The 21,813-nt window shown below is 38.6% G+C and overlaps 1 protein-coding gene across 5 annotated transcripts in view; it reads right to left on the reverse strand.

The window, feature by feature from the left end:
* The window catches only part of ARPP21 (cAMP regulated phosphoprotein 21), a 223,874-nt gene that overhangs the window by 92,403 nt on the left and 109,658 nt on the right, over nt 1-21,813 (reverse strand). For all 5 annotated transcript variants that reach the window (XM_035129801.2, XM_035129800.2, XM_035129799.2 and 2 more), the window contains exons 2-9: nt 15,542-15,717; nt 13,610-13,770; nt 12,851-12,892; nt 12,297-12,380; nt 8,611-8,761; nt 5,391-5,469; nt 3,063-3,122; nt 1,985-2,125 (exon numbers count right to left, since the gene is read on the reverse strand). In XM_035129801.2, coding sequence (XP_034985692.2) covers nt 1,985-2,125; nt 3,063-3,122; nt 5,391-5,469; nt 8,611-8,761; nt 12,297-12,380; nt 12,851-12,892; nt 13,610-13,732 — 680 coding nt within the window. In that variant the 5' untranslated portion in view covers nt 13,733-13,770; nt 15,542-15,717. The remainder of the gene's footprint in view (nt 1-1,984; nt 2,126-3,062; nt 3,123-5,390; nt 5,470-8,610; nt 8,762-12,296; nt 12,381-12,850; nt 12,893-13,609; nt 13,771-15,541; nt 15,718-21,813) is intronic.

Raw genomic sequence — 21,813 nt, forward strand, 5'->3', positions numbered from 1 at the left:
GACTACATGTTAGACGCAGATAAAAGCCTGAAGGCTTCTTCTTCTTCTTTGCCAAGCAACTTCCGGAGGAGGCAATTTGTAACAGAAAAGTACTTGGGGAACACTTAACTCTTCCCCTGTCCGACACTTTTCTGCTGCTACCTCCCCCAGATAATCCACCTCCCTATGGAGGTGAAGGGAAAGAAGAGCTGTTGTGTATGATTGCTGGGCCCAGAGCATACGTATTCTCCTGCTCCTTATGCACTGTTAATTGTCGTATCTGCAACCTAGAAGCAACTATCAGGAGTTTATTGCATATGCCTGTGCAATGCTTGCAGATTTACAAACTTTTTTGAATAAGCCTTTATGTGTGTTTTCTCTCTCAAAGTAATTTAAATGTGTGTGTTTTCTCTTAAATACATATTTCCATGTGTGCGCAAGGCAAGAACTGCCAATAATTGCAAGGAAACATTCAGAGAAGTGAGAAACTAGGGCATTTCATATAGAAATGTGCAAATATTGAATTCCTCAGTTATCCTGACTTTGATTAGCTGAGCCAGTGACATAGCAGCAGAATGTTCATGGTTACAGAATGTTCATGCACATTTCAAAGGTCAGGGAACCAAGTTGTCAGAATGTCTGCAGTCCAGTTTCTCTTATGTCCTACAAAGAAAGTTGTCAGTTTAGGTTGCATTAGAAACTCACAGAGCTAGGGACAGGAGAGCTTAGTAGATCAGTCTGAAAACTTTGAAGAAGCAGAGAAAATAGGAATAGGGAGCCGGAGGCAAACAGAAAGAAGGAAGGAGCAGAAAAGGTAAGAAATAGGAACTAAGAAACAGGAACTAATGGACTAAGGCAAAAAAGGGCTATAAGCGAAGGGTGTATAGGGGCTAAATTTCAGACACTGATCTGAACCAAGCATCCCATTCTTTGGATACAGACTTGAAATTTCGTGCAGGACAAAACAAGTTTCCATTTGCTTCATCCAGTGCTTAGAGAAGCAGGGACATCAAATCACCCAGAATTCCTTCATCTTCATGGGGTGCCTAATTTATTTTAATCCTAGTAGCAAATCAAACAGCAGATTTCAGTTGCCTCTGCTGAAATTAACAGAACCTGCATCCACCAGAGTTCAGCACAGACAACAGAGTGATTGCAAAGCAGCTTGATCAGGGTGACGTGTCTGTTATAAAAGGAATGCACTCTAAGATTGTACCATTAGGCATCAGACATTAGTGTGCATTGTGGTATTGTCATTTGAAAAAGGTTGTCTGTGCCTTCTTGTTGTGAGTTGCCTTGGGTACCTATTGAGGTGGAACTGGAGATACATTTTTTTAAAGAAAAAGAAATAAATGAATGCATTCCTGCCTACCCAGTGATATAAGAAGCAACTCTTTGGATTTTCTGATGCCCATTTTCTGCACAACAGATGCTCTTAGCTCATTTATTATGCAAAGTGAATTAATTCAGAGACAGTTTCTCAACTGTGAAAGGGTAATGATATATATGGAAAAACGTTGCATTGGAAGAACAAAAGTGGAAACCAGATAAGGAACTCAATTGTTCAAAAGGAGAGTCCTGTAAAAAGAAAATAGGGAGGGGAATGCCACACAATACATTTAACCTTTCGAGAAGCATTACACGTAATAGTTTCCACTCCTCTGAGTAGAAGAATAGTCAACCATTTACTTTTTCTATCCTCCAACATTACAGCGGGAATGAGGGGCTAGGAAATATAACATTCCATTCCAGAGGCACGGCACAGCTTTCTTATCAACAAACAACAGTTAGATCGATTTGCTTCAACATATTTCATGTCCTCACTGTTCTTCCAAGGACAGGCATAATGAGACTCCACATGAGAATGAATGGTAAAATAAATATTTTTTAAAAAAATGTATTACTCAAATAGAACGAAAGAACAAAGGAAGAAAACACCTGGGATGCGATAAAGGGAATGCACTTCAACCGATTCTTAGCAAAGGGGAATAGAGGGGGCACTTACATTCTCATATTGCTGGTCTTGTTGATAATTACAGATTTCCCAGTCTGATCCACGTTGTGATCCATGCCAAAGTAAGCTGCCACTCTGTGCACTAGCATTCGCTGATATGACGACATCTGGGGGAACTTTTTATAATGATTACTGGAACAAAACGTCAAAGGGCTCTGACATGATGGAACAATAGCAGTCCACTTTTTAAAACAACAACAACAACAACAACAACAACCCACGATCTTTTAAAACATTAGTTAATGAGCAGCTGTCAAATCTGGTATGCCAAGTCTGTTATTTTCATTAGTTTCTTTAACAATAACTCTCCCAGTCATCCATCCCAATATTCTGCATGTGTCAAGTCTGTGTTTAAAATATAAATATGCAAAATGTTTTAAGTTATTGCTTTTTATGAGAAAAACAACCTGCATTATCTTATAGCTTTATTAAAATTGTTGAAGGGAAGAAATTGAATTGCTTAGTGTGATACTGGATCGTGCTTTGCCCTAACAGGCAGGTAGATATATTCTGACTAGCATCAAACAAACAATCTCTTTTTATTTCAAGTAGCTTATGCAAACTCCTTTGAAATTAACGGTAACTGTACATGAGAAATAATTTGAGCAGTAGAGCTCAGAAATAAATATTTAGCAGTAATTATTTAGTTGTACCCTGTTCTTCCTTCAAAGGGTTCTGGTGGGTATATGTGAAGTTATCTCCTTTGTCTTAATTTCAGCCCTGTGGGGTGAGAATGCACAAACATTGCACTCACTAGAACAGAGGAGCATTTTGAACCTTAGTCTCCGAAAAGTCTGTAGGTCTGGAGCAATTGCTGCCTCCATCCTTAGCTCTGAAAACATAGGACTGTCTGGGGGCATTTGCCAATGAAACCAGCACAACACAATTAAGGATCCATACTAAAGACATTTATCTCATTCCTTAGGGATGAATAATTACTGAAGACATTCATTTTGTTAAAAGCTTGGTATTTTCATATTGCAATAATATTGCTCAAAATGAAAGTCTATGAGTGCTTGGTATAGACAAGAGTCAGCAAACAAGAAATCAATACTGAAAATTAACTTACCTGTTGTCACTGATAAAATCAATAATTTCCTGCTCCAGTTTTAACAGTATCATTCTATCCCTGTTAAGAAAACAATAAGAAAATCACTACTCAGGGTTTTTTTTTGGGGGGGGGGAGGACTATAACTACTGAAATAATTTTGATGTCTCTTTGCTCTGTCCCTTTACAACAAACCCAAATACTTGCTTATGACTCATGTAAAGATATTACAGGAGCTTTTGGAGTACAACCCAATTATCTCTGACCATTGGCTATGGTGGTGGTGACTGATGGGTTGGGAATCCAACCATGTTGTAATGTAACCCCTGACATATCATAGTTTCCCAGTACCTCTTCTGCAGGAGTCCATAGAATAATGCTAATACATTTTATCCTTATGTGCATAGTCCTTTGCACCCAAGCCCTCATTATTTTGATTCTGAAATAATGTATTACACCTGGGGGTGGGGTGGGGACTAGTCTATGGCCCTCCAAAATCACTACTCACATAATCACTGACCATGGCCCATGCTGACACCGATAGGAATTATAGTTCAGCAACAGCTAGAGGGATTATCCATGGAAAATTGCTAATGATAATAACAGTGAGGTTTAGATAATTGTCAGAAAATGAGAGCTAGATATTGTTTTCAAATCTTTCTTGGATTAGAAATGCTAATCTGCATCAAATTAGAAGCCATCAAAAGTATTTATTCATCATTGTGCATTATGATATACAGTGATGCCTCGCAAGACGAATTGAATTCATTCTGTGAGTCAATTCGTTTTGCGAAAAATTCGTCTTGCGAATCCCATAGGAATGCATTGAATTTTTTCCCCCATAGGAACACATTAATTGAATTTCAATGCATTCCTATGGGAAACCGCGATTCGCTAGATGAATTTTTCACAAAACGAATTCATCTTGCGAGGCAACCTCCGATCGCAAAACCCATTCGTCTAGCGAAAAATTCATCTAGCAGGGCATTCGTCTAGCGAGGTACCACTGTACTATAAAAATGTATAGTACTATTAATAGAGTAAATAGTGGTTACAGAATTGTTGTTGTTTCAACTTTGATCATATATAAAAGTAAGGCAGATTGGTCTTTTATTTGAATGTAGAGTCATATGATATAAGATTTTCAAACTCACTGGAGTTCTACAGGACTGTGATATCAGGGGGGCGGGGCCAGGACATTAGACTCTTCCAAACAAAAAGGGGAGTTTTAAATGCAGGGATACCTGATTGCCTATGTGGTTCTCCATAAAACTGATGTGTAAGAGTGTCAAAGATGTAGCAGTTCACAGGACTTAGTCTGCATTGCAGCCCCACCAAGTGAACAGATTATTACCTTCTATTTCAAGAGCTGGTACCAGGCTGAAACATGATTAACCATTTCAATGGCAGAAAACATATGCTATGCTAAGCCGAAGTTCAGTACTTGAACTTGTTATTCACTTCCCCCACCTCCAAAATCCTTATCATCTTGTGTGACCACAAGGAGACGGAAAGCATTTACTTCTATTTTCAACAGTTTGTCATCATGTCCAAAATAGGAAATGTTGGGTATAATTTGTTGCTGCTGTTAGTTTTACCTATGATTTGACCAAACAGGAAACAAATGCTGCACTGAGGGTGGGGAGTATGGTACATGTGCCCAAGACTCGTTCCTGTAGCACTAAATCATAGTTTAGTTTTATGACAAAATACAGACAGCATAAGCTTAGTCAGTGTTTCTGCTTATCCTGGGATCTGAAACAAATATTTATGATGGGCTCCTCCTTATTGGGTATCTGTATTCTAAACCTCCCTGCCTGTCCCCATCAGGTCTCTGAATCCTAACTCCATCAAACACACAAGCCTTGTATAATTCTGTGTTTGTTTTTTACTTGGCTCCCCATATCACTAGCCATTTATGTTCACTGGGCATTAGCCTTACATTGTCAAAAATGTGTGATTACAAGATCACAGATGGTTGTGATAGATGTTGATCTTGGCTAACTAATGTGAAAGCATTGAGGAGCTGCCATGACAGTGCCCACATCACATCTTGCAGTATGGCTATATTTGAGAAACATTGACATAAATGGCTGCGGGTTTTTAGATGCTGTGTTGCATGTCTCAGAAGAGAGGTGTGTGCATGGATGTGGCTAAGTCCCTGAGAAAGAAATTAAACTATGGGGAAAGGGTAAGCTTATGGAGGACTTATAGGGGTTTGTGCTAAAAATCAATACGCTTTCAGAGCAGCATAGCTATTATTTCCCACACCATGACCACTCTAGAACTAACACCACATTGCTCCCAATTGCTAAGATCTCAAGCCACACACAAAAAAGGCATACTTACCTGGGATTATTCTTTAATGTGTTAACCAGAAATTCGTGCAAATCTATGCCTGTTGAGTCTGTGTATTCTTGGCTGCAGTCTGAAAAAACATACATTGCTAATAGTTTCATTTTTTTTAAGGTTAAAAAAAAATTAAAGCCATTGTGTGGAGGAGAGTTTTCTCCTTCTCCAGCTGTCTGAAAGAATACCTAACACATGCAGGCTGTGACTTGCATCAGCAAAAATACCCCACAGAACTGTGGGAGGGTACCCGTTCTTTATCTTCACTGTACCAACAGCTACAAGCACCAAGTACAAGTGGATATGAATTTAAAGTGCTGTGCTTTAGAATAATACAAGGGATGTATAGATCCACCTAAAGCCTTTCCAACTATTTGAGCTGTTAATATTGTACGTGTGTGTGTGTGAGAGAGAGAGAGAGAGAGAAATACCAGGCAAGTTTTGGGCATAATTAGTTTTGTTTGGGCAACCATGAGTGAGGTAGAAAATCAAAACAGACGCGAAAGACAAAATGGCAAATCAGAACCACTTTGGGAATTTGATTGGACACAATGTGGGATTTTCCCCCTGACCATCTTATAAATGGGTTCATGTAGATCTGCTGATCTAGAACTGTACTAAATTTCACTTAGATCAAAATTTCAGTTTGAATATGGAGGCCTCTACTCAAGGAACTGAATTTTGAAGAAAACAGAAGTCTTTTTAGAAGACTATTACATTTCTCTGAGGGATATTGCACATCCCCAAATACCCAAAGACAGCAGGGTGTTTTTTTAATATTCTGTCCAGCTTCAGTCAGACTGATTCATTTTACTCCATTCACCAATGAAGTATACACCCCTTTTGACATAAAGCACCTATTATAACATCACATGATACAGTTAAACATAATTACACTGGCAAAGTGCCTTGCAGGTTGCATTCCAATCCACTTGTTGCATGGTATCAATAGAATGATATTGGCTATGAATAAGAATATGCATCGTGCAACACTGGGAAGCAGTGACGCGTGTGAGTGTGTAGATAGCTATGAAGTGCACTTTTTAAATATTCACAACGGATTTCTAACATTGTCCCTAGTGATGAGAAGAAAACCTCATTCAAAAAAACCTATTGTAAGTAAGCTGGGCAAGATTGGATAACAACAAATAAACCAGCCATCTGTTGATAATCTTGCACATTTCATGCGTGGCATTTAAAATGCGGCAGGCAATTTAATTGTATATTAACTCATATTTAAGACTTAAGTCCATTTCCGAACAAAATATAAAAAGACAATGGCTCTGTTAGCAACAAGTTTCTGTGCTTCAACACATATGGAAGACTCTGCAAGAGCAGTGATAACTCCCCTCCAAAGAGCAACTCTGGTTATTTGCAGAGATATAAATATCTGCAGTTGCAAAAGGTCCCGCTCTTCCCCTTTCTACTTATTGGGAAGAACTCATTGTAGGCACCTCCCCTTCCACCCAACTGCTGATAATGATCATGGATCCGAGTAAGCATGAAAATATGGACACTGGCCTTAGAGTATAGTGCGCCGCTAACAACAAATTACATGGCATGGTGTGTGTTAGCAAAATTGGGTAGCTATTCTTACATCCATTTTCATGCAGTATTTTAAGTGGGCTCCTTGCAATCACATACAATAATTGTGTACATGCACCACATGCAAACATACACTGCATGAAAGCTGGTTTGGTGGTGGTTACTTTTTCTCTACAGTGAAGTATGGGAGGGAGCGATTGCCCAAAACTGAGGTCCAACACTGATCTCATTCCAGGGACTTGGGGTGGGGGTGAAGAGATGAGTGAGCAAGTGTACTGTGCTCCCCAAAGCAGAATAATTAATCGTCCCTCTTAATGCAGTCACTTATTCGGTGAAGGTCCTGTGTGAGTGCTTGGAGGCAGTTGGAGGATGGATGGCGGCTAACAGATTGAGATTGAATCCCAACAAAACAGAAGTACTGTTTGTGGGGGACAGGAGGCGGGCAGGTATGGAGGACTCCCTGGTCCTGAATGGGGTAACTGTGCCCCTGAAGGACCAGGTGCGCAGCCTGGGAGTCAATTTGGACTCACAGCTGTCCATGGAGGCGCAGGTCAATTCTGTGTCCAGGGCAGCTGTTTATCAGCTCCATCTGGTATGCAGGCTGAGACCCTACCTGTCTGCAGACTGTCTCGCCAGAGTGGTGCATGCGCTAGTTATCTCCCGCTTGGACTACTGCAATGCGCTCTACGTGGGGCTACCTTTGAAGGTGACCCGGAAACTACAGCTAACCCAGAATGCGGCAGCTAGACTGGTGACTGGGAGCGGCCGCCGAGACCACATAACACCGGTCCTGACAGACCTACATTGGCTCCCAGTACGTTTCCGAGCACAATTCAAAGTGTTGGTGCTGACCTTTAAAGCCCTAAACGGCCTCGGTCCAGTATACCTGAAGGAGCGTCTCCACCCCCATTGTTCTGCCCAGACACTGAGGTCCAGTGCCGAGGGCCTTCTGGCGGTTCCCTCGCTACAAGAAGCCAAGTTACAGGGAACCAGGCAGAGGGCCTTCTCGGTAGTGGCACCCACCCTGTGGAATGCCCTCCCACCAGAGGTCAAAGAGAACAACAATTACCAGACCTTTAGAAGGCATCTTAAGGCAGCCCTGTTTAGGGAAGCTTTTAATGTTTGATGGATTTCTGTATTTTAATGTTTTGTTGGAAGCCGCCCAGAGTGGCTGGGGGAACCCGGCCAGATGGGCGGGGTATAAATAATAATAATAATAATATATTATTATTATTATTATTATTATTATTATTATTATTCAAATTTGAGTATTTCCAGGTTAGCAGTATGTGTGACCCTCCGGTCTGAACAGAGACCACTGGCCACATATTAGGACCAGCAGAGTTCTTCACAGTTCCCTTGCTTTTGCAGCTCCAGGCAGCAAGTCAAACCAGAGTGTTTAATGAAGCCCCCCTGGAAATCTAACATACATGGATTGGCTTTGCCTTTGAGTTTGTGGGTCAGAAACTGTGCAGGCTGGTTAGATAGTATAGACATACTGCATATATTCTACAAACAATGTATAAACAAATACATACACTACAATCCCACAGACGTATACAGAATATCAAATATATAAGCAACAAAAAGAAGCAAATACATTCTTGCATTCAAAAACGTCTTCATACGTGACTATGATAGATGACTGAATAACGACTTAAATATTTTTGTTCACCTTTTGATAACATTCTTATCTTGGGTTTTTCACTGTTTCTATCTTTCTCTTTGTTTTTATTCTTTTCTTTTTCTTTCTCAGAGTCATCTTTACTAGATTTATCCTCTTCTTGTAGGCTGGGGAAACTTGAAAGCTGCAGTTGTATTGATTCCTGTTGAAAAAAATATAATAATTTAGGGCCAGATTCAGGAAACTTGGCTTCCAAAATGCATTATGAAGTGCATGCTTAGAAAAGCTGAAGCCAAACTGTCTTCTGTGAACTTAATATTAGGGGGAAAAAATATTGTACTCTTAGGGAGAAATTTTGCTTCCTGATATTTATTTTGCTTCCTGCTACTTATATAGTTTATGTCGTTTATATACCTCAGAGGATTAAGATTTAATTCTGAATATATCCTAACTTATTTGCTTCAGATTAATTATAATTCCCTTGAAGCAGATCCCACTGGACTCAGTGGGAAGCACTTTTAAGTAAAAGTGCCTAAGAAAAAGTATTCTAGAATGAGGGGGTTACAACTAAAATCTTCAGGATCAAAAGCTTAGGTATAAAATACGTTCCACTGGAATCAAGGTAATGTCTTTCAAAGTAAATGGACTGAGGCACCTAAAACCTAAGCACACTTTATTTATTTATTTTTAAAATTGAAATAAGGAAATTGGTCATGCCTACTTAGAATTAAGTTAGAACTTGCTACTGGTCAAATGCAGCAGTTAAGTCTGCATATTAGATTACAAATAACTCAAATGTCCACACCTTCTATGAATATATGTATTACTGATGGGGTCCCAATAATGTTAACATTAATCTCACATTGCTAGATCCATCAACTAGCACATTAAAAAAAATATCTGAATGAGTTCTATCCAATGCCAGTCCTACTTAGAGTAGACCCATTGAAATGGACCTAGGTTAGTCATGTTCATTAATTTCAATGGGTCTACTTTAAGTAGGACCAGCATTCAGTATAACCCAAAGTGTAGGTCTTAGGGTATATGTTATAAAATGTGAACGGAGGGGGGAAGTTAACTGTTTATGAACTCAATACAGTAGACAAATTATGTACATAATTGTCATTGAAATCACTGGAGCTTAAGTGGACGTAACTTTATGTTAACCTATGGTCCGTGACTCTGAAGGTATAGTGAATTGAACTGAAGATTATTGGGGAGAAATACACAGTGAAAATGCATGGTTTATAGTTAGCAGCTCTGTCTGAATTTGCAGTAAACTCCCTGCAAGTAATCTGGCAAGCTGATAAAAGTGCAGTTGTGTGTTCAATTAAGGGAAACAATTAGAATTGCTTCTGTTATGTACACTCTATTATCCTGAAGTCAAAATGATTATAGTGCACTTGCATTTTTACAGGGGATGGAAAGGAAGACAGACTTTACATATAGTCTAAAACAGACATGTAAGCATACAGCAAATATACTTTGTGCCATACATATAACATACCATTTCTACATATTCATTGCATTTGAAATAAACACACACAGAAGTGCTGCAGAGTCGTGAAAGCAATCTATTGTTTGTTTCTTATATTCACTTTTTATTGATATTTTTACTCAATAGTAAAATTACAACGTTGATAAGTACATTCATACAGGAAAAGTTTAGCGAACAACAGGAGATGTTCAGTTTGCAATAATACACTGATAAACCAATATTATAACATTAGAGGCAACATTCCTTTAAAGTAAGGACAAAGTATGCGATCAAATAAGCTTTCATGATCAAGTAATACAGGTAACAAGATTTTTTTCCTACACAGGAAAATCAAGGCAATTTTTTAAATATAATACAAACATTAGGTTTGTAGTACAATCTGTAGTACTGGCAATGTACCATACATTCTCTGATAATTTAGACCCTGTGCTTTGTAAACAGCTAAAATAAACGAACAAAGAAAAAATAAATCTAAATTAACTTATGGAAAAAGAGAAAGAAAGAAACAATTTCCATTGGCCCAACCTTTCCAGTATCCTTCAGTCAGCTCAAAAAGGAGAGCACAGCTCTAGCTTTCCTAGTGCAAAGGTAACCATTATAAAGTTTTAAGTCAAGTATACTTCCCATCTAATTATAAAAAGCCAATAATCCTTAAAGAGGAGACTTTGGTGGCAGAAAGTATTTTAATCCCTGCATTCTTTACATTATACTCAAATCATTCTCCCTAGTACTGGACGAAACAGTGGCAGGAACCTGATGAAATGTGAATCCCAGCCTTGTTCTGCCTTGCATTGTGGGCAGTTTAGGCTGAAATCCTAAATATACACTTAATCTAGAAGTGACATCGAACTCAATGGGATTTAGTTTTGAGTAGGCATGCATAGTGTCGCACCATTAGAAGAGGTATCTAGTCTTTACCTCCAAACCTGCTGGCCTCTGAAGTGTATAAAATTCCTTTCCCTTTTTTTTTTGCAGAGTACATCAGTAACTTCCATGCAACATTGAATATACTGTGATATATTTATATTCTCCTCCTTTCCGTTTCCATTTAAAATGATAGAAAACACAAATAAAATGCAGAACAAAAGCCATACATTTCTTATATGCAAGTTGAGTCACTGTCATAGTCTTATTTTTCCCCTCTCAAAATATTTACCCACAACTCATAAAATAATCTATCTAGTGTCCTACTGCATAAACTGTCATTGTAGAGCAGCGAGAAAGTACAAAAACCCCACAGCGCAGTAAGATATGGGGTGGTGGGTTTTTTGGTCTTTCAAAAAAATAAAACTCTCCATAGCAAAGAGTCCAAAGAGGAGAGTTTGATTTGTTTCATTTCAAGTTAGTAGCGGAAAGTCTTAGAAAGTACACTTAAATGTGAGAATTATTTGTGCTAACAAAAGTTCATCTTTCATTTTCTGCTTCCTCTCCCTCTCTATGGCTGATCTCATTCTTCAAATAATGTCTGAGTCTTCAAGTAAGAAATACTGGCAAGAAGCTTACTTTTTTGGTTTATGTTCTTGATAAATTTGCTTTTATAAGCAGACAATGTAAGCTTTTCTTTCTTTTTTGTTTCTTTTTTGCAGTAAGTGTAGAAGAAAGGTTTTGCAAAATTCTAAAGTCTCTTAGATCAAATTTTTCCTGATTTGATCCATAGATTTATTTCTTTGGAATAAATGGTATACAACACCAATACAGACTAAATCAAACACATGCTTTGCAGTTGGAAAATTGGCACCAAGAATCAGAAGAATGAACCATATGGAATACATTCTGACTTAAAAGTGTCAAGAATTTGAATGTTACTATGAAATAGGTTCCGGGGAACTGATACAAGGACCTTGCATGATTTAGATGCCAGAGTGAACTCAGTACTATGTCTGGTGTAGTCTTACAAGAGATAGCCTTAGAGAAAATAACAATTCTATCTTTTTTTAATTTTATTTTTAAAAATAATTAATCTGAATTCTTTTGAATTCTTTTCCATTTGTTGAAATTTTCAGGGGGTCTGGAAAAAAGAGAGAGCAAATAACACCCTGTGACATACTGTAGAGCTACTCATTTATTTCAAAATAAGTACACGCTTAAAACCAGACAACCTCTAAAATAATAATTATAAAGTATGCTCTTGTGAAAGGTGATTTTGGTTTCCCAAAATCAATAAATGCAGTTAAAGCCCAAATATGCCATCATGCACAAGAAAAGTTAACCATGCAGTTAATGGCTTGGTCTTAGATACCTGGTTGTCATTCTCTGTTTCCAGACGAGGGCATGATTCTTCGCAGACAGCGAGACTTCGGACCAGTTTACCCTTCCCTCCTGACTGAAATATAGAAGGATAAGGAAATCACTTTTGAATACCAGTGTGTGTGTGTGTGTGTGTGTGTGTGTGTGTGTGTGTGTGTTCGCCTTCCTCACTGTGTTTCAAAAAATAAAAAGTAAAGAGATAGACCTCAAAGTAGGGAAAAATATTGTTTCACTGACATGGCATTCTGTGTTGTTGGGATGGCACGAGGTAGAACACAGATATAGTGAAGGTTGCAAATAATGTAATCCCTATGCAGAATTTAATATAAAATGGAAGTTCCCACCAGGTATTCAAATGAAAATGGATCTTAAGTATTTACACTGTATTAAGTAAATAGCTAATAACTCAAGGAAGTCCACTAACCTTATTGTAACTAACTATTCCACGAATGAATAAAATAGGAATACGCTTTCATAATATATACAAGCACCTTTCAACCCCCAGCTAGTTTATCGTGACTCTGAGAAAGTAGTCAAAATCTCTACCTTGAGTCTCTTTTTCTGCTGGTTCTGGTTAGCACCTCGTTTCTGCAAACAGCAAGTGACAAATTATGCGTGTCTATGGGTGGAAAATATGCATAACAGGAATAGCAGCAAGTTCATTTAATCATTCATGAAGTACCAGTTTCATGTGGTGACTGTCAGATAACTTGGTAACTTGTGGACCTTAGAATGACTCCATAAGGAGCCTTAGCATAAATATCACTGGTGGTAACTAGCCACAATCATTTCCATTTTTATATGCACATAAAAACATTATTTTTACAATGCAAGACTAAAGAAACCCTCTGAAGCCCCTGTGTTTTCATCACTCCTTGAGAATTCAAAGCAGTGTGGCATTATATTATTATTATTATTTTAAAAGATAATATTTCTTTTCATAGCAGAGACAATAGGCACTGCAAAAGTTCTATCTATACACAGTGGTGCTGATAACTATTTTCTTCCTCCTCCTTTCCACTTTCATAAATGTTTCCCAATAGGTTTCTTACAATATAAGCAGTTTCCTCTTTTTTTGCATAGCTAGGAACTGATCTGATATGCATTTGTGTTCATACAACGCAACAATTTTAATGATGAATGCAGTTAACAGAAATACAGATCTTCCAGAATTGAAAGGGAAAATCTAAGATATGCAATACCTACTCAAAATGGGTGTGGAGAAGGTCTTTAAAAATTAAAGAACGACAAAAATGTTTTTAAAAAGTCCAGCAGTTTAACAGAAAAGTCACTTTTTGTTCTTACCTGGTCTGATTTGCCATTTTCATCTTTTTCATCTACCTCGGAGTTAAGGATGCAATTCTCTTGTTGGGAGATGGCTGAGTCTTGCTCGTTTCCAGCTTCTTCTGTTTTATCTTGCTCAGACATTCTCCCAGGTAGAAATTAATAGAACAAGATTTGATGACCTGAAAGGTCAAGACATTAAAAAACAAAATAGTAGGTGATATTTGCCATCTGATTCCCATGAGAGATATTTTTATTTCCTCCATGATAAACCAACAAAGCACAGCAAGGAACTCAAGAATTAGGGCAATGCAATTCAGCAGACGGCGATGGACTGAAGTATTCTAGGTGAACATTTAATTGTGTAAAAGCTAAGAAGTAGAACAGCTTGCTTTCAAGTACTCATTGTGGCAGAAAATACGGACGTGAAATTACTCCCCCTATCCTTTTTGTCCCACAGCTAGGGATGTGGGATGGAAATGAATTCTTTTACCACAGAGGTGATGGACCAAATAAACGATAACCTATTCGTGCTTTTCTGTTGGGGAGGCGTCAAGCAGACCAGACCTTCCGCTAGACTATCAATCGCTTTTTGGAAAATAAAAAAACCTAATCCACACCTCTACCAGTCAGTCATCCCCCCCACCCCCCCACCCCGTTGTACACACAACAAGGTTATAAGCACTCCATACAAGAAAGGGAGAAATTAAGCCCTGGATGAAATTCAACATAAACATTAATTCTTAAATTGGCAATAAAACTCTCATTGTCACCATTTCAAGCCATCAAATTGACAGCTCCATTATAAAAAATCACGAGCCTCCTCCAAACCCCATGTCACTCTCCCAGCACAGTAAAAATCCTCCTAGAAGCCCTTGGCAGGGAAGCTCTGATGAAGATCTTTTAGCTGCATTGGTCTCAGCTCATATTAGTGTGCTGCAAAGGAGCTCAATACGGTTTTTCAAAGTCAAAGCCTATTATTATTTTCCCTCTTCCTCCCCATGAAATACCCCTCAGCTCCGAACACCTCCGCTACTGATCAGTTGTCAGATGTATCTCATGAATAATTTAGCACTTTTTGTTCTTCTCTTGAACCCCCTCCCCAATTTGCCTTTTTATTTTACTTTGGGGAAAGAGAAATCTTAAGAAGAAAATTAAGTGTGGTAGAGAAGAGGAGCTATTTCAAAACAGGTTTCAGTATTTGCCCTTCTCACAATTTAATAACAGTTATTAGATAAATCGAGTCTTCATATTGTTTCTTTCACAGGTTGCAATTAACACTGAATAGATCTTTGTAAAGCCGCCTTTCTTTGTTTATTTCAAAAGGAAAATACAATGTGCAACTGAGGGGTTTTTTTAATATATAAAGAAAATCAGAAAAATGGGTATACATTTATCCTGGCTGCATTTACTTTGTCAGGTTTAACAGAAAAATCACAAAGGGTCTAGTTCCATAATTAAATTTTCAAGGGGAGCATGATTTGTGAAAAGAATTGGGGCTTTGAACAATGAATGTTGCTTTCTTTTCTTTTCTTTTCTTTTAAAAAAACCCAACCAACCAAACACCAAAACTTACAAGATATTTTGTTTCTTTATATGTGAACACTGGGGCAAAAGTTGCATGATTTAGAGAGGAGGTTGGTAACAATCAAACAAATTCATTCTTTATCTACGCTATTGTGTTATACTGTCATGTTATTACATTTTCTTTTCTCAGAACACACACACACACTTTCCCCTACAGCTGATCCGTTTATTTGCAGAGCATTCATATCTGAAATTAAGCCATTCTTTCTCATAAATTCAAATATAACACCACATGTTACCTTAACCATTATCCCTGTTGCTTGGTACATGCTCAAAGACCTGATGTGGATTTATGGGCATGGCTCAAATCCACAGAAATTATACCTCCTTCTGCCAATGGGTAGGTAAGAAAAAGAAGCTGTTTACCTTCAGTGCTGTGTTAATTCTTGATGCTTTTCTACCAGTTGCTGATGCTGCTCCTCACTGGTTAAATCCACACAAGTGATCAATGACAATGTGAGTCCCATGACCCCATTTAACAGTTCAGAGTGCCAATCTCCATGCTCTTCCTCTAAAGAGTTTGACAGATCATCGTCATCAACCTGGTGGGGAGGGGGAGGGAAGACAAAAAGTAAATACCAATAATAATAGATATAATCATGGTAGGGTTAAAAGATTAAAATAGAGACCAGATTTCTAACACTAATGACCGGCTTCAAGCAAATCAGTTTCACAGCTTGATCCAGCTCCACCTGTCTCAAAAAACTGTGTGCTTCTCCTCTAATGAAGGCTAGAGCCGGCTGTTCAAGTCATAACAGCTCCTACGCACGGAGCTAAAATTAACAATTGCATATTATGTGCCGAAGATTACTCACTTCAGTTTTAACCTTTTTGGTGAATTCTAGCACTTTGCATTTAAAAAAAGGCTCATCTTCGCCTCAATGGAACCCAATATTGTCACTAAAGAAAAAATAATAATGTCTTTGCTGTAACTAAAGCTTCAATTTTCAGAATTAATACTATTCCTTTGCTTTCCCTTTCCTAAAGTGACCTCAGCAGCAGGTATAAATGAGCTGATTGTAATAAGATAGAGCCATTAAAAATGGCTAAGAGAGAGTTAACAATTCTGAGCAATGGAAATCAGGGGAAAGTCAGAATAAGTGGGATGTGAAAGGAGGGGAGAGAGATTGCTTAGGGAGTAAGACAGAAGGCACAGTTGCTTCAAAAATGCATTACGCTATGTTTATACCGAATGTTGCTACCAGATGGGCATTTGGTTAAAAAGAAAAGTGAGAGGTTAACAGGAAAATAGAAACATTTACAAAGTACTTAAATGTCATGGCTGCCTTTTCAAGAGCTGGATTTGGCAACTGGCTGAAAATCTGACAACCCAACCACTTAAACCTTCATTAAATCTTTAGGAAAGGAGATGTCACGAGCCAGGTAATATTAATGCACAGCAGTTTCTAGAGCGAGATTAAATTGTTAACAGTGGCAACAACTGTAAGATGCACCAGTTCTGTTGTCCAAAGAAAGCACAAAAAATTATTTCAATAACTATTACAAAGAAGAGTTTTTATTCCCCCATCCATATTTTAATCTCTTATTATGCTGAGAGCTTCTGCGTATCTATCACCTCTTCTGTTTTATATGCAACAACAGTATAAATGTTATCTGCTCCCTCCTCGGCTGAAACTTATTAGTAGCAACGCAGTAATTGTCCTTGGAGAGGGAAAAACCTTAATGCAGTTGCGGATGAAGCAATGGGAGTGGCTGTAGCACCTTGAGAACAAACTAATTACAGATTAACTCATCACTGCTTATCCTTTCTTGCTAAAAAAAACCCCCAACCCTACCAAATAGTAAGAAAACGAACTGGAAACATTCTAAGCGCCAAAGAAAACAAAAATAAAATCCGCATTGTGCTTCCCTGATTTTATGGCAAGAGGCAGAGAAAAATAATTGCGAAAAGCACAATCCATCAAAAGATTTCCATGCTGGACCAGAATAAGGAGTGTTTGTTCAAGAGCCGTTTAATAAACCAATCCAAGATTCAAAGGTCTTTGTAAAAGTGCCTCCTTATAAACTCACAAAGACATTACAAGCTGTTGATTGTTTGCTGCTCATGGCGCCAAATAAAACAATCCTGTTTTGCTTGAAAGAAGTATAATAAAACGTTAGGACTGAATGAGTGTCGAGCCATTCATTGGACTACAAACCCAGAGTACACTGCCTTGTACACCCAGAAAGACACCTTGACTTGTTCAAAAGCATATAAAATATTGGAGAAGAAGCAAACATTCTATTTTGGCATTCCACAGATCCATGTCAGTGGAAACACATGGGGGTGGTGCGTCAGGTAAAAATATTACTAAGTCTGGATACCTGTACATGTTTTTTTTGTTTTTGTTTTTTTAAGATAAGGCTTTATTAAGATTTTCAGGGCCCAGTTTTCAATGAATCCTGTTACCTAAAACAATGATACACATGTATTTCATTCTGGGGAAACATGCACTGCTGATATGAACTGCATTTCAACCTGCATTTAAATGCTTTGATTATGCAAGAAACAGATTCCTCAATGAGTTTTCAAAATATACACTGTTTCACATGAAAATAATGTGTTCTTTCCACTGTGGCTATCTTTCCCCAATTCTCAATGGAGAGAAAACATAAAGTGAGTATCATGTATAAGAATCACATATGAAACATTCAGAAATTGCATTTAAAATCTGTTTTAAGTGAACTAGCTTCTTTGACCACCCAGAAACTCAAAACTTCATCTTATGGCCTTTCCAAATAGTTAGGTTATCAAGCAGCAAGTACAGAGTTATTCCCCATTTTGTAAGGATCAATATGCCATCCTTCAACACTTCTATTTGCATGACATCCTATCCCTAGCGCTCACACTGCTGTAGTGTGTCACTTTCTCTGGCTAACAATTTGCTTCCACTTGTGCCTCAGGAGTTATAGGTGGGATGGGATCAAACTTCTCATGGGTTTTGGTACTTTCAATCACAACCAACCATGTAGAATGATCAAATCCATATTTACCTGGGAGTAAGTCCCACTGTGATCAGATTGTACCCTAGTTGGAACTAAACTCTATCAAAATCAATAGGGCTTGCTTTTAAATAACGAATTTAAGATTAGTATATTAAGTTGCGATTTTAAAAATGACGTAAGCAGGCATGCCTGCCCAAAAATCAGTTTAAGTGCCATTGAATTCTGTTGGTCTGGAGTAGATATAACTTTGAAGGCAATTCACACAAGCATTTTTAAAAATGTGGTAAAGTTATTTATAGCTTACTTTTCAGAGAATTTTGCCATAGTGATTTGGTTTTGTGAATCTGGATTAATGATCATTTATCAGCAGCCTACCAACTCCCCCCCCTTTAAAACTCAGAACTAATCTATCTTCCAAAACCACACCATTACATCCATCTGCCTTTGTACCTCACTGAATAGAGTTTCAATGGGTCACAACTCATCATCATCATCATCAATTCGTTGTTGCTTCTTCTTGGATCCCCCTTCACCATAGTGCACCAGGATGAGTTACAACAATATAAAAATGAAATATTCATATCTGTTAAAATAATATAAATAATCTCCACATTTATTTTAACAATCCTGTTTTTCCCAGCACTAAGCTCATTAGGGTATGTAACACTGATTTAAATCACCAAGCAATAAGGCCAATTTAAATAATTGATTTAAATAAATAAAAATCCATTTATTATTTAGATTCTTACTAAATAAAAGTGCAGACTAAGTGCTTGCTATAAACCTAAAGCACATTTATTTAAAGCTTAAAAGAACATTTATACAGCTTCAGAAAGTACACTACAAATTTGCTAAATACTTATCATTATGTTTACTAATTTTGAAATAAATATATACAAAATACTGCTTAGTTTTAAACCAATCCTTCAAACTCCTGCTGAAGGCTTGCTGAGGGGAGCTAGAATGAGGCACATCTGCACCTCCATTGGTGGGGAAGTACTCTGCCAACAGTACAACCCATTCATCCCAATGGCCACTGGTAGACCCACAGAAAGCTTGATAGGCACAGGTCTACTTCTAGTGGTTTTCCTACAGGTGACATGGACCACAACATTTCAATGGATCGATCTATCTGGGGTGGCCTTGAATCCAAAATTTCCTTGATAACGCCCACCATCTTCTGTCCTGGCCACAGCAAACTTGAGAAGTGGTAAATCATCCACAAATTGGGGATGTGCCACAATCCTTTACCCTCTTTCCTGGGAGTATGTCTCATTGAGTTCAGTGGGGCTTACGTTTGAGTAGACATGCATAGAATTGCGTTAGTAATGCTAATGATCATGTCAAGCTCCATTAGAATTACCCATATTCATGCCATGTATAAAGCAAAAAATAATAATTGAATTTTTATTAAATAATGTTTTTGTCATACAACTGCCCTGTCTTGCCTTACCTCAAAAAACAGGTAAATTATCTCAACTAGGGTTACTAGACATTAATGAGAAGACTACTTATCTCCATGAGATGGAAAACTGTGTTGTCTAGGTTCAAGTAGTTCAGGGTGACAGCTATAGGGACTTGCCCCCATAACCAAATAATAATAATAATTTAATTATTTATACCCAGCCCACATGGCTGGGTTTCCCTAGCCACTCTGGGTGGCTTACAACATATATAAAAACAAAATAAACTGAACAAATTAACTAGTCCTGCAGCCAACTGGAAGCCGTGGAAGCTGCACCAGATGTTCGGCTTCCAAAGATCATTCAAAAACCAGAACAATCACTTCCGCTCTCCGATCGTCCAGGAGCCAAAATGTTTGAGTTTACAGGCGTTCGGCTTCTGAGGTTCCACTGTATTGTGCAACATGCCCATCCGGGGGGAAATTTACATGTTGAAGCAAATGTCCAGGAAAGACAGTTGCACTTAGCTTCCTTCCAGGTGCAATGTGTGCAGGGCAGCTGTACCCAGTGGTGCAGGGCCTGACAAGCAGAAAATGAGAAAGTTCTCCTGTAGGCTATTTTGGATTTGGGGCGGTTTTGCCCTGTGAGCTACCCACCCTCATGTTAGATCCTTCCCTGAGCAATGCAAATCACTAGTTGACAGGGCTGGAAAGGAATTTTCTCTCTCAAACCTTGGTTGGGTTGTTGTTGTTGTTGTTGTTGTTTTGCCTTCCCCCCTCCAAGCAACATTTATGGCTTCCTTAGGTGGAATAATGTTGTCTATGTATAAGTGCACTGGGAAAGATTAACACAGTGAAGCAGGAAGCCCATAAGGGGTCAAAGGCAGGGATTAGCCACGGCATGTCCCAAGCTCAGGCCGGGGTCTCTGGCTGGCTGGACTCCTCACCCTGGTTGCCCAGTGAAACTTTGGAAGCTTGGCTTGCACCATGACAGGGTTTAGAACCGGGTGTCTCCCATGAAATGTGTATGATGTGGTCCAGCCACAGTGGAGCACATTTCTCCAGCAAGGGGTGGGTGGATTGATAAAATGATCCAGGCCATGCTGCCATGCCAACTCTAACCCCTGCCTACTGCAGTCAATAAAGTTTTGGGCCTGATTGCATCCCAACATCTGGTTGTTTGCTGCTGTTCTGGGTTGCGTAATATGGCTGCTGGGGCAATGAAATGGCAAACGATTAAATAGAAAACCTCCTTCAAATTCAATTGATTGAATTTGAATCCTGCCTCTCCATCAGTGATCTTCCAGCTGTTAATCCAGACTGAAATGGTGCCATGCCCAGGCAGCAGAAATGATATGCCTAAAGTAGTTCTTGCTCAAAAGGTGACTCAAACATGTGAGCCCAACAGAAGAAAACATAAAGACACCTCAGGGACACCAGTATATCATGGGGGTATGATTCCACGTATGTCACCTACATAGATCAAAGAAAACCCATACACCTAATTCGCCTGAAAGAATCACCCAAACAGTGGCCTCATTTGGATGTAAAGCTACACTATGATTTGCCATTACACAAATTAACCTCAGGCTCATCAGCAACCAGCTCACTTCTCCTCCAGGACGGCCAGCCAGCAGCTTATCCTTCATTCTGAACCTGGACAAACTGTTTTTCAGTCTTGGCTTTGTACTGAAACAAGACAGCTTTAAAGCATGACCCAAAAAGTTGCTTTGTTCCTCTAAACTTTATTTGAAATTAAACACATCTTAGGATTCAGACATAATGATGAATGACATTTAATTTAAAACCAAACCAAAAATTTCCAGTCTCCTCACAGCTGGACCAAAGAAAGGGGGAGAGGAAAGTGCACAATTTAGTGCTAAACCACAGTTTAGTGTTATCAGCACTACTTTGTCTCAGTTGGTAGTATTTGGGGAAACGGTTCTGGTTAGATATGAAGTTTCATTATACAGAAAGCCTGCAACTTATGCAGGGGTTACATTCCAGGCATTGCGTCTAAACCCAAAATCACATATAGTCAAAACACAGTGAGTTCACTGGTGTGTGAGATTGTGAAACCCTTTCCCCCAGATACCCATCCCTTCTCCGTCCCCTTTTTAATTTATTTCTTTTAAAAACAACAACAACAACCAAGAGTGTAAAGCTGAATGTGCACAAGTTAAATCTGTGCAAGCTTCAGGTTTACGGTATATGCCATTCACTCTACAAGTTTGAGATGTATCTATATTCTGCTAATCGTACATGAGTCGCGGAAGGGAACCTGTTATTC

Source organism: Zootoca vivipara, chromosome 12, assembly GCF_963506605.1.
Source record: "Zootoca vivipara chromosome 12, rZooViv1.1, whole genome shotgun sequence".
NCBI lineage: Eukaryota > Metazoa > Chordata > Lepidosauria > Squamata > Lacertidae > Zootoca > Zootoca vivipara.